Source organism: Thermobia domestica, chromosome 8 (genome assembly GCF_964235325.1).
Source record: "Thermobia domestica chromosome 8, izTheDome1.hap1.1, whole genome shotgun sequence".
In the NCBI taxonomy this organism is placed as follows: domain Eukaryota; kingdom Metazoa; phylum Arthropoda; class Insecta; order Zygentoma; family Lepismatidae; genus Thermobia; species Thermobia domestica.
The window spans coordinates 50,525,369-50,539,889 of NC_137461.1; the positions used below are offsets into that span (position 1 = coordinate 50,525,369).

Below are 14,521 nucleotides of genomic sequence, written 5' to 3' on the forward strand. Positions count from 1 at the left end.
TTGCTCTTGTCTGCCACTTGAAAGACCAAGGGAGGGAAGTCAAATTTGCCCGCACTAGTTTTAAGTACCTTTCAGACTATATTTGTTCAATTTGAATTAACGTGTTGAACTAAATTTCACAAAAGAAACTCTTCAATGAATTGTGCTTTTTATTTGTGAAAAAAAAATAATAATACTATGTAGAAAAATAATATAACCCTATGTAGAAAACCAGTATTATAACTAACAGTCCAGAAGGTATATGAAAGCTGGAGTACATGAGGTTTATATAAAGGAGAAAAGTAACATGTTTACAAAGTAATAAAAGTTTTAGATATTAAAAAAAACATAAATGAAAGGAATTTTGTTCAAAACAAAAGATGGGTAACACCTATGACTATAAGGGGGAAGGGCCAAATTGGCCAGCGCAACACGAATTATTGCTTTTTGCAGAATCAATGCAGTATATTTCAGTTGAAAAAAAAAAAAAACGAAAAAGAACAATAACAAAAAGAACAGAGAATCCTTAATACATACTAATCCATATAAACAGTGTTTGAAGTGGAAAGAAAGCAGAGGTGGTATATTTTATTACTATTTTAACTCCACATACCGACTATCTAACTGTTGAAATACAGTGAGGGTATGTTATCCAAAAAAAAATGCATTTCTATTTACATAGTGACTGAAAAACACGGGAGAACTTCTTTTTAGTTACAGGGGGGACACGGAAAAACTTTGATAATTCGCCAACAATTTTCTGAATAAAAATTTAAAAATATCCACTTATGGTGTATTATAGAGAATTATACACGAAAATGCTAAAAAAAAAAATCGAGTTTGTATATTAACAATTTCCTGCGGGAAAGCTCTCGAGCCCCCACTCGACTGTGGGGTATTTTCCAAACCACCGGAAGAATCGCCCCCATACCAGACAACCCATAAATCCACTTATGCTCAAAACATGACACTTGAGTGACAAGACATTAATTATGAATTAAGACAAGACATTATGAATTAAGACAAGAAGACACACATACATACGAAAGAAACAATTCAATATGGCATATCAAAATATAAACTAAATGAACTTCTTTAAAGACACCTTATTTTAAAAACAAAAGGCAGGAAAGATAACAAAAATGTCCGTGTTATTCAACTAAAAAAATATTTCTACATAAGAAACAAAATATTTTTACGTGCAAATGTATTCGTCAATTATTGTGTATAAAAATGGATTTTTCAAAGGAATTTTTCATCTACTTTCAAGTGACGGCATGTTTTAATCATTGAAAAACCAGAGACGGTATGCCTTCATCACTGAAAAACCAGAGTCGGTATGGCATACCACCGCATATCGCCTCACTTCCACCACTGCATATAAACTAAATAAAAAAGAACTCGCGTTCAAAATTGATCCTCTTGGACTTTCTAGGATTAAGGTCCCAATTATAAAATAAATAAACCAATTATCATGCTTTGTTTACAACTTTATTAAGGACAAATGTAACGTCCCATTACAAAAATGTTTCGAAGTAATGAACATGTGTATTTTATTTTGACTACTAGTTTTAGTAAGATGTATTATAATATATGAATATTATAACACTTATATTAATCCGTATGCACTTGACATGTGTATTATTAAAGAATAGGCGTAAGGTTGAGAACGTGTCGTGTTTCTCTTTCTAGTGTATACTGTATCAATTCCTGTTGAGAGTTTCCTTCTAATTTGATGTCATTAGTTATCTCAATCAGGCATCTATATTATTAGCATTAGTGTTTTTGTTGCTTGAAATAGCAATGTTGGATGAACTCTCTTTATCCTCCATGCACTTGTTATCTGGGCAACCTTTTTGTTTGGGTGGCTTTGGTTGACATCCAAACATACCGCAACCGTTGTAACTCTCTTCGCTGCTACTATCATCACCCTGTTTGCCACATCCACTGTAGCCACAACCCTTGTCCTTGGAATCGTCGCTTCCACCTCCAATGTAGGAGAGAATGCTAGGCTCCGCAATTACGGCTTCAAGGACCTGTGATAAATCGAAATACCAATTATTAGAAACTTCAACATGAAGAGCAAATTGACACACATAGTCATATTACGTCTTCCAAATAAAATCAGAAAAATAAACACACTGCTGAACAAGACTCCACTTTTTTAATATAAAAACACATTTACACGTGACGTCTCGATCTTCTAGCCAAGATCCTCATCAGACGTACACTGAGTGATACAAAAAAAGTACTCAAGTACATATACAAAATTCATCTCCCTATCTGCCCTTTTACACATCAAAGGATGTAAACTTAATGAATTGGACCAAAGGTATCAGCATTAATAAAGAGTGGAGGAATATTATTGATAAATACAGAAAAAATATTTGTGAATTAATGTATTCAATGCACAGTGGGCCAGAATCAGAATCTGACTGGAAAAAAAGTAGTTTTGGCAACTACGTCTAATCTACATTCGAAAACACAGTTGTGTTAAGTAATAAATAAGGTTTCTTGCTGCGTATCAGTAAACACGGATAACAGCATATAGGGGCGGCTGCAGCCCTTCAAAATTGATAGTTCATCATCTGTTTTATAGCGCGCTGAATTGGAGTAGTATGAACGTAAGGTTTGCGGTTTAATTACGCATGTGAAAAGGCAATGAACGATCGCAAAATAAGCTATGAGTAAAGATATGTATATGTACTTGCTGTTTGACTAAAGTTTTGATTGATTGGTTTACGTTGCTGTTCTGTAGAAGCATTTCTAGAGAGTCAAAGTATTCACGTATTGAAGAACTGCTATTGGAAATTGAAATTTAAATTTAAAAATGTACGTTCATGTTTGTATTGAGATCTTTCGTCATGGTGTAGTTTGATATATGTATTTCGAAATACAGTTGTGATCTACTGCCCGTTCTTGCCCGATTTTTATATTTATCGTCTTTTCAAAGTTAGGTGTAGCGAGCCGGATACGTTCTTCGTGACGTGAAGAATCTGTACTAGGTATTGCGTTCTAAACCATCAAACGAAGCACTTTATAATTATGATACGAACAGTTATGGAATGTAAATTCTTTCTGTGGATGTTCTTCGGAGTGTGAGAGTGACTTTAAGTTCTTTCAAGGAGTACGTTTGAGGAGGAAGTTTCTGTAACAGAGTTTCACATCTTCCCATTCATCATTGTGAACACAAGTTTAGGGATATCATTTACTTCCTTCTCCTGAATTGGTACATTAGTAGGCTTTAAATTACGTATTTGCGTTTCCATTGAACACACCTCTTTTCTCGACAGTTCAGTTCTTACAATAATTTAATGGGTCGACAAAATCTAGGCGACGATGGTTTGGGATTTTGCTACAAAATTGCTTTGTCAACTTCCCCAGCTGATGTTGAATACAACTGTAAGGCAACGAAGGAGATAGCAAAAATATCTGAGCCACTAGTTGAATTTATTTTCTGTTTCAACTTTCTGCTTATGACAACTGCTTCCATCGCAACCCCACTCATACACTAGTTTCATTATGTCTCCATCTTTGATGCAATGTTTAATATAATCTTCATGTAAAATCACGATGCGCTCAATTGTCTGATTTACTACTGCTTGTAAATTATCTTCGGCTGACGTGTCAGTTATTATAATATTCTTTTCTCTGGGACAACGCTTTAATTTTGCTTCCCACACCACTTTATACGACAGATATATGTCACAATGTTTTGCCTTTGCACCTAGTCTCAAATGGGCATACTGTCTTTTTGTTAAGCTGTTATCTATAATGAGTGCCACGACTTCATCCGGAGAATAAGTGTTTGAGAGAATTTTGGCGAATGATAAGCCTTTTTGATTTTCGTTGCTCCCTTAGGTGTCGTTTGAGTGATTTCTCCTAATACAACCGCGGCATCTATTTTTCCAGTAGCTCTCAATGAACATTGGGCAGCCAACACCAGCTTTTACTCAGAATGCTTTGTAACGAGTGTTTGTACAAGTTTTTTCTTCGACTTTGTTTCCGGATCTTCGAAGAGTTTACTAGGTCTGCCTGATTTGCTTGTCAAAGGCCTAATGCTCTTGGCTTCAAGAGATCGTTTTGAAACCAGTAAATACTTTTTCAGAGAATTTAATATGTCCTTCCAACCAATCATTATATTTTGATAAAAATGTATCAGTCATTCTATTACACAGCTTACAACGCTTCTCGAAATCACTTTGAAGGCACTTAAAGCCGCTCTCACACTACGAAGAACATCCACAGAAAGAATTTACATTCCATAACTGTTCGTATCATAATTATAAAGTGCTTCGTTTGATGGTTTAGAACGCAATATCTCGTACAGGTTCTTCACGTCACAAAGAGCATATCCGGCTCGCTAAACCTAACTTTGAAAAGACGATAAATATAAAAATCGGGCAAGAACGGGCAGTAGATCACAACTGTATTTCGAAATACATATATCAAACTACACCATGACGAAAGATCTCAATACAAACATGAACGTACATTTTTAAATTTCAATTTCAATTTCCAATAGCAGTTCTTCAATACGTGAATACTTCGACTCTCTAGAAATGCTTCTACAGAACAGCAACGTAAACCAATCAATCAAAACTTTAGTCAATCAGCAAGTACATATACATATCTTTACTCATAGCTTATTTTGCGATCGTTCATTGCCTTTTCACATGCGTAATTAAACCGCAAACCTTACGTTCATACTACTCCAATTCAGCGCGCTATAAAACAGATAAAGAACTATCAATTTTAAAGTGCTGCAGCCGCCCCTATATGCTGTTATCCGTGTTTACTGATACGCAGCAAGAAACCTTATTTATTACTTAACACAATTGTGCTGTTCGAATGTAGATTAGACGTAGTTGCCAAAACTACTTTTTTTCCAGTCAGATTCTGATTCTGGCCCACTGTGCAATGGTTGCTTGCTCCTTGTTGTTTCTTTCTGGTAGAATGTTATGTTTTCCCATAGGTCAGTTCAGGTAGATTTCCACGCTTCTGATTGGCTGTTTGAACGGTCCAATGAGAGAGCAGATAGGGAGATGAATTGTGTATATACACTTGAGTATTTTTTATTTATTTATTTATTTATTTTATGTTTATTTTTATTTATTTATTTATTTTTTTTGTATCACTCAGTGTACGTCTGATGAGGATCTTGGCTAGAAGATCGAAACGTCACGTGTAAATGTGTTCTTATATTAAATAAGTGCAGTCTTGTTCAGCAGTGTGTTTATTTTTTTTGAAGAGCAAATGATATGTGTTTATAATCGAGGTGCATCATGTATTAGGAGGCACTATAACAGTCATTTCAAACTGAATGTTGTCTGGACTTCAGAGTCCGTTGCTCGTGTTATCTGTAAATAACACACAGAATGAAAAAGAAAGAGCAAGGAGAAAGCAAATAAACTAGCGTTGACAGAATGCAGTAGTTTGGGAAACAAGAAATAGTCGATGGTGTTGCACATACAATACAGATGAAATTAGGTCTAAGCTATCACTCTCTGCATCTGTTTCGTTCCGTTTCATTTAGTAACATTCCCTGTAATTCTTCTCTCAACCTATTATCTCTGTTTTAAAATTTATTATTACAGTTGATCTCTTAACATCTTGACAGGTAATGATGTCCATAAGTTACTTCATAAGGTAAGTTTGGATCGAAAGCAATTTTTATTTCATTTTTAGCCATAAATTGCTATAGTGACTATTTCGGATAAGGTTGTCAATGAAGGCAAGCCATTAATATCTTAACAGCTAACGGAGATGTAAGTTCGCCCGTTACTCCCCGATAATTCTAAAAACGAATTCGAATTTTTCAATTCTGTTTCATTGAAATCAACCCTTTAACATTTGAACCTGTAACGTAGACTTTCACTGTAGCTACGCATATTATACTGTATAGTATACAATCAAAGGTAGTAGAAGTTACACACCTGGCCGTTAGATGACAGCAACCATTGCCCAAAGGTTGACATCTAACGGATAAAATTGTAATTTCTGGTGTGTAATTCTTTCTGCTATCTCTCAGTTGTTTTTTTTTTTTTTTTTTAACACTTTTGATCTTGGACAATTTCAGCTCGTGTTCTTCCCCTGTCCTGGAGTTTTGTGAGGATTAGAAGAAAAAAGTTACTGAAAATTTTATCATGCAAATAGAAAGATGAAAGTTTAGTTTCTTGAAAGAAGAATACCATTTGTCATGTAGAACAAAATGTAAATGCCATGTGCACAGGAGGATGGGTGTGAAGACGTCACACTTTGGAAAATAAAGGATGAAATTGTAAAGGATTGAAAGTGTTAAGACATTACGTAAAATGATTAGAAATGACTAGAAGATTTTGATATGTGGGTATGGGGAAGAATGGAGAGAGTCAGATAGGACAAGCACTAAACGCGTGAGAGAGTAATAAAAATAGTAGGGATGAAAAGTACAATTTTAGTTATTATTAGAGAAAAGAACATGGACTGGTTGGGACATGGGCTAAGAAAAAAAAATGTATCATGAAAGACATGCTAGAGGGTATGGTGGCAGGAAAGAGAGGAAGAGAGCGAAGAAGACTACAATTGATGGACGATACCAAAACAGAAAAACCGATAACCGTCAAAACGAAGAAGGACAGCGAACGGTCAAGGTGTATGAAAATTTCTCATTGCAGCAAGTGACCTGCCAATAACGGCAGAATACCTATTATGATGTTGATAGAATGACAATGGTAGATGCAAATATTAAAGCATAAATTTATTAGTGTAATACTTACTACGTAGAAGCAGAAGAAAACAAGAAATGCAGTCCGGATGTTTGCCATTTTTATCCGTCTACTGTACAAGATTCGAAATGGTTAATAAACTGAAAAAAAAAAAAAACAACAGTGATTATACATAATGATACATTTTAAACGTTGTTCTAAATCTACATAATTGAATGAATGAATGAAATGAGATTTTAATTTAAGGTCCTTCAATTTTTCTTCTTTAGAATAAAGAAAAAGTATAATTAAATTAAATTTTTATGTTATACCACCAGAAATGAAACCCCGAACCATAGCCTATGCTTGAACGATATACGCGCTAACCACTTGACTAGCGGGAAGTGCAAATCTACATACTCTACACAGTGCACATCTTTCAACGTAAGTAGCACACCCCAACATCGTAAACTAACATAACCCAGGCCCATATTCCATATTATTTGCGTTTAAGGAAAATAAAAAGTCTAAACGTCAGACAAAGGGTACCATTCCATAATGTTTTGCGTCAATGAAACATCTCTTTTTATTTAAGTTTTGCGTTGAGCAACGCTCCCTAACGCTTTTTTCACATTGAGGCGGCAATTTGCCGTCGCAGCACACGGCAGTCTGCCGCATGAAGTGTACCCTTTCATATTATGCAGCGTTTTGCCGCGAATGAAAAATATGCTGTGCAACTGAAGAAACAATACCTTGTGACTCTTATCGTGTTGTGGTGCTTGCAATGGACAGAAGCAAAAAGTGTCTTCTATTCGCCTTGTTAAGACAGAGAGAAATAAATAAATTTAAAACAAAAAACTAACTAACTCTATGGCCTATGGAACCCGGAGGTTCAATGCCGCGTTCACAAAAGCTCTCCGCTGACTTCTATCCTTAGCTAATTGCATCCAGTTTCTACTTTGTATTCCAATCTCTGCGAGATCCATCTTAATATTGTCCTCCCATCTGAGCCTAGGTCTTCCTAATGGTCGTTTTCCGATTGGTCTTCCTGTCAAGACTTTGAAAGCGTTTCTACTTTCTTCCATTCTAGCTACATGACCCGCCCACCTAAGCCTCCTAGACTTGACGACCCTAACAATGTTGAGTAAACCATATAAATTATGTAGTTCCTCGTTATGAAGTTTCCGCCATTCCCCATTCCCGTTTCTCTTGGGTCCGAATATTCGTCTGAGCATCTTGTTCTCAAATACTTCCAGTCTATGTTCTTCCCTCAGAGTAAGTGACCATGTTTCGCAGCCATACAAAACAACAGGCATGATTACCGTTTTGTATATTTTAAGCTTCAAATTTCTCGACAGAATTCGCGACGATAAGTGATTTTGAACCGAATAGTAACACGAATTCCCTGCTTTTAGTCGACATTTAATTTCTCCGTTAATAAGATTTTCATCTGTTATTATTGATCCTAGGTATTTGAAACCCACTTTATCAAAAGTATTATTTAATATTTTAACGCATCCATAATTTGCTGTATTCCGGTCCCGACGCACTTCCATGTATTTAGTTTTATTTGCATTTACTTCTAAACCCATGTCCCTGCAAGCGTTTAATAAGATCTCTGCATTTCTTTCTATTGTTCTCCTATCATCACCTATTAAATTTACGTCATCAGCATATGCCATAACCTGGTGAATACCGTTCAACTCTAGGCCCTGGTTGCTATCTTTGATTTTCCTTATAGCGTATTCCAGAACGAAGTTAAATAATAATGGCGACAACGCATCTCTGTATTTCAGGCCATTTTCGACGTGAAAGCTGGTGGACAAAAATTTTCCTACCCGGACTTTACTTTGGGATTCATTTAAACATATCTTATTTAATCTAATTAACTTTCTCGGTATTCCAAGTTCTGTAAGAACGTTGTATAATGTTTCTCTCCTAACCGAGTCGTACGCCTTTCTAAAATCAATAAATAGTTGATGTACCGGGCTACTGTATTCCCACTTTTTTTCGAGTATTTGGCGAATGGTAAATTTAAAAAAAAAAAAGTAAGAGAAACATGTGATTTCACTTTTTTTTTCTTTTTTTTAGAGAAGTAGTACATTGAAATATATTTTTCTATACTGTTTCTACAATTGATAGACTTGAGCAAAATAGAGGCAAGGTTCTGGATATTTAAAATACCATCCCGATATTCACCTGTTGCGACTGGGAAAACCAGGATAAAGTCCTTTCGGGATAGTCAGTGGTTGAGATCTATCCCAGAATCCCAAGTCAACACTCAACCACTGAACCCAAGGCTAGTCTGTTGGTTTATTATTATTATTATTATTATTATTATTATTATTATTATTATTATTATTATTATTATTATTATTATTATTATTATTATTATTATAGTATTTCAGGTTTATTCGTTTGTTTTAAGCGTTCTGACTATTAATTCGAGTCTCTTTAAAGCACTGCTCTAGTCCCTGAATTCAAAGGACTATTCAAGAAATTACAACCATAGAAGGCTTAAGATAGTTATAAAATATATAAAATACGGTACATTTATCAAATATCACGTAATGATTTCTCTCTTGCTTTGCTAAGGTACATTACAGTATTATTACTAAAATCCGGATTACGAATTTTTATGTAACAATATATATATTAAAACGAAATATAGATATAAATACTTCGCTTTAGCCCTGATTCGTTTTATGTATCTTTAAATTATCATGTTATTATAATAAACATATCAGCTACTAATTACTAACCATAAACATGAATTGCGTCCAGAAATCGCCGATTTATTCTTCTGTTTTATACGTACACTAAATATCAACAGCAACCATATCTTTCGTATACGTATCCTCTAATTTCGTGTGTATATCTCAGTAATGAGCTTTCCCATAGCAACTAATAATCTTGTCAATAACAACATGTCCTATCAATAATAAACTAATAGTCTTACTCATGACAACATGTCCTGTCAAATAACAGCGTTCTTTCTTTTAATTATATCTAAGCTATATGCTTAATTATTGCGCCTCTGATCAATGTTGATAATATAGGTACAGATTAATTATAATAGGGATATATCGCTGTAAATGTCGCCCAGAACGGGAATTCCGTAACAGTATTACAGAGAAGGAAAGAACCCTGTATATTTTCAAAACATTCACTTTTTGAATAGCCCTCGTACTAATTATTATTACATCAATCCTCGTATTAATTATTATTATTATTACATCAATATAAATATTTTTCTTTTCTCTTCTTTCTCTATATATATATATGAATTCATTTATAACAACATTTTTCTTTTATTACTAATCACATATCATAAAACGTCGATTCACTATAAATATCATTTATGGGTCTATTCAAAATTATAACTAATTGATGACTTACGCAGAGTTACTAGTTAATTGTTCCTCTTTTACATTGAGCGATAACATCCATATACAAACAACATTATTTATAATTAAGATCGTCATCTTATCAAAACAACAACAAGATCAGAAGGCAATAATTACATTTAAAAGCTTCAATTTAAAATCAATGTCATGGATTTCAAGTTAACATAATCAGATCTTTCTTAAACACATAAGATGAAATAAAGATATACAAAACAGTAGGTATATCATAAGAGAGAGACTTTAAATACTAGGGAACACAAATATTAAGTAAGGCACATAATATTAAGACATATGCTAACATAAATTCAGCAACCGCGATCATAGACATGAACTTAACAAGATTAAATAACATAAAGCAAAATATACATAATATATCGGCATAAAAATATTTTGTTTTCCCCTTCTGAACAAAATGTTATTATTCGAACAAAGTACTGATAATAAACAAAATCATAACGTTATTTAAAGTAAAATTACTTAAATACAGCCTTCTCAAACTCCGTAACTCAAATCCAAGTTACATGTCCGAAAGATCCAATCAAACTAAACAAGGAGTCACAAACGAGAATATAGCCATCTTCAATTGTCTGATTCAACGTATCTATGCCAAGAATTTGAGCACATTTCTTAGCAAGAATAAACCCAATTCCTCCAATGGCATAACACACATCTATCAAGGAAGTTTCTTCGTCAACTTCAGCCATTTCCGCGATGGAAATATAAAGCTGCTCGGCTATCAAAGCATTCACTTGAAAATAATAACCTGGAGATACTCGGAAATTCACGTCACATATAGTTTCTTTCACATATTCTTTCCCGAACAACAGCTGCAGTGGTGGAGGTTTCTCACCTTCTTCCTTTTCAGTGGAGATCAGGAAATAGAACGATGTCACATTCAAACAGTTACCTTCTCTGTTTTGGAAATAATCTTTCAAATCATGCGTAATTTTTCTTATAGGCGAATGCTTCAGAAAGTCTGCAAGTCCTTCATTCTTCTCTTTTCTTTCTTCTCCCCAATCTGCTAAATCCAAATTCCTTCTCGGCAACAAATCCATCAATCGCGTGAGTGAAGATTTTATTTCTTCATTATTCTTTTTCAACTGTTCTCCATAAGTAACATCCCACAAAGGTATTGTTGCCTGTTTTATTCTATCTCCTACAGGCAGCTCAACTTTCGCCTTTTTAGAATCCTTATCAACAGAGTTTTCCAATTTTCGTTTACGATGATCAGCTTCGGCAACTTCGGCTGAAAGAACTCGCTTCTTCCAACTGTATCCATTCAAGGTCTTCACTGCCATCTGTTGGTCTTCTTCAGTTTTAAAGATCAAATAAATCCAAGAACTCACTCTTTTCGGTGACCAAATAGTATGGCTTCCCAACTTCAAATCGTCTGTCAACAATTTCTTCAATTCCCCTAATCTGTATAGTCTCGGCAGACCTATCACTTCAATTTTGAATACGCCTGTAGTAGTAGTGGAGGTTTCCTTGGCCGGAGATGACGGTTCTTCTTCAATTGTAGCATCTTCCGCATCACCATTCGTCACAGGTTCAATTGTTTCATTTCCATCCTGTTCTTCAATATTTTCATTTCGTCCATCGACTTTCTTCTGACCTTCTTCCGGTTCTACTTTCTTATTCGCATCAGTACCGTTCACCCTTTTAATCAATACGTGCAAATCCTCTTTCAAATTATGTTGTAGCCGATCGAAACTTTCTTGTACACCTTGTACTTTATCTGCAAGAGATTTTTGCTGCGCTAGTATCTGTTCTAGCTTTTTTTGTTGTTGGTCAAATTTCTGTTCTAGCTTTTCATCGTACAATTTTTGTTGTTGATCAAATTTCTGTTCTAGCTTTTCATCTAGTAGTCGACTAAACATATCAATAAGTCTAGAATAGGAATGTTCAGACAGAGTTACGGCATTTCGAGATATGGTTTCATTTGAAATACTGGGTACTTCTTCAATCTCGGAATCCTGCATATTAGCAATTCTTTGTATTCTCTTCCCACTTCTCAAAATAGTGGAACTCATAAAAAGGTATATATACGTATGCACATAAACTCAGTTCTTACTATTCTTCGGAACTAAATAGTATAGTATAGTCCCGTGTCTTCGGCACCAGATAAAACGAAATATAGATATAAATACTTCGCTTTAGCCCTGATTCGTTTTATGTATCTTTAAATTATCATGTTATTATAATAAACATATCAGCTACTAATTACTAACCATAAACATGAATTGCGTCCAGAAATCGCCGATTTATTCTTCTGTTTTATACGTACACTAAATATCAACAGCAACCATATCTTTCGTATACGTATCCTCTAATTTCGTGTGTATATCTCAGTAATGAGCTTTCCCATAGCAACTAATAATCTTGTCAATAACAACATGTCCTATCAATAATAAACTAATAGTCTTACTCATGACAACATGTCCTGTCAAATAACAGCGTTCTTTCTTTTAATTATATCTAAGCTATATGCTTAATTATTGCGCCTCTGATCAATGTTGATAATATAGGTACAGATTAATTATAATAGGGATATATCGCTGTAATATGGCAAAATAGTACATAAAGATATAGCAAAAGACTGTAAAATATGTAATATTGTTGAAATATTTGATAGTACAAGTTTCAATTTTGGGGTACCAGAAATTTATAAAATTAGAAGCTCGTTGGCCCAGCGCTGCCCGCACATTTATCCCAATCTTCTATTACATAGAAAAAATAATTTATATTGATTTGGACTCTTTTTTAATCAACGAACTTTGTATTCGACACTTCGGTAGTATTGGTCGTTTTCGATTACTTTTACATGCCATCTTTTCCAATATATTGTATGTTAGAAGTTTGGTTAAAAGCACTCGAGGTGTCCTAAGCTACAAGATAAAAGCATACATAAATACACAAACACACACATATATAAACGTAAAACACACATATATACAAATTATTGCAACAACTCTCTATCCTTTCCTGGCAACACTTGCTCCCTCCTCCAACACCCAAGCGGCAGATCGCCGCCTATATGTAAAGAACCCCATTGCTTGCAATGCCCCGCTTGGCTGTACGCGGCAATCTGCCGCGCCGCTTTCTAGCAGGGAGAGGCGACTGTTTTCCCTCGCCGCGTAAAATTTGCGGTGACCGCCGCGCATATATGAAAAGCTCCATTACTTGCAATGTCTTTCTACCGTACGCGACAATTCGCCGCCACTGCGCGCGGCAGTTCGCCGCCAAATGAGAAAGGGCTGTAATAGTTATAAAGGCTGATATGGAATAAGGTAGATTTTCTTAAGCTAAACAGGATGATATGTGTCACTGTAATGTCCAAAGTTGTCAGTCACATACATTATGGTTCCCAGGCGTCTCGGCTTAGCTGTTCTTATGATCCGTGTTTTATAAAATTGTTCCAAATCTCAAATGGCCTACATTTTTGTGGACCAGTATATGTAAGTACAATATCATTCGCGTGATTTATTTTCTTTTAAACTACTGATTTTATTAATCATTGATACTCAACAATAGAAATAATCTCTCCTCTGTCACGAACGTTTCGTCGTCTTTGACCTATTATCTGATTAATTTGAGTATTTCTGCAAAAGAAAAGTACATAGTAACTATGAATTTATTGTAAATTTGCATATGGTGTCCTACCTCTTACTGTAAATTTTAATTGTGTCACCCAATTTTTTTTTTTTTTTTTTTTTTTTTTTAATTTAAAAATCCGAGACATGATAGGTCTATGTATGGATTAGTATTGGATTTGTGGCTTTCGGTATCTATGGTCATGTAATTACGTAACGTATGAGGGATGACGCTCCTCCGCGATCACACTATCCGAGGAAAGGGAAGGACGGAAACATCTTAGGACATAGGCACCATCTCGGAATTTGTCTGGCGTGAGTGAGGAAAACCCAGAAAAAAAATCACTTAAGTTAGCTGGTCTGAAAACGCTTTTACACTTTTTTGACTATCTCAAGCGGGAATCGAACCCGGGACCGCTCGCACCAAAGACGAGAGCTTTAGGGACGAGGCTACAAAAAATCGCATGGTAGACAACTTTAAATCAACAAATCCATAGGGAGTTAATTTTGGCGGCCTGTATCAAGTAGCCATTCGGTAAGTTATAGCTCTGTGAGTTACGTGATCTTTACTGATGAAATTCCTATGCATCAGAATTGTCATTAAATCATGTTCAACCAATCCAAACACTCTTCTTGCGTTCCTTTGAAATCTTTATTATTCCCTCCCTATTTTGCCTTCTATCTTACGTCAGACTTCCTCTCTAAGGTGACATTTATTAATAGTGATAGACATAGGTCCCTAATACCCAGGATGAATTTAATATGTTGCCATCCCTAGACCGGAATGTGTTTGCTACGCCTCACATTGAAGTACAAAACCTATCTAAAATAATTGTTGCTATTTCAATTATTTAATATT

At 34.9% G+C, this 14,521-nt stretch overlaps 1 protein-coding gene across 1 annotated transcript; it reads right to left on the reverse strand.

Moving 5' to 3' along the window:
• Positions 1-1,608: 1,608 nt before the first annotated feature.
• On the reverse strand, positions 1,609-9,864 carry LOC145691721 (uncharacterized). Its single transcript, XM_081767053.1, has 3 exons — positions 9,428-9,864; positions 6,738-6,826; positions 1,609-2,015 (listed from the first exon to the last, which is right to left on the reverse strand). The coding sequence occupies exons 2-3, from the start codon at positions 6,783-6,785 to the stop codon at positions 1,734-1,736; spliced, it is 330 nt and encodes a 109-aa protein (XP_081623179.1). The 5' UTR covers positions 6,786-6,826; positions 9,428-9,864; the 3' UTR covers positions 1,609-1,733.
• Between the last annotated feature and the right edge of the window lie 4,657 nt (positions 9,865-14,521).

Excerpts from the sequence above, each read along its gene's own strand:
- LOC145691721 (XM_081767053.1), bottom strand. The coding sequence starts at position 6,785 with ATGGCAAACATCCGGACTGCATTTCTTGTTTTCTTCTGCTTCTACGTA. Across the intron at positions 2,016-6,737 it reads TTTTCTTCTGCTTCTACGTA|GTCCTTGAAGCCGTAATTGC; the intron begins GTAAGTATTACA and ends GATTTATCACAG.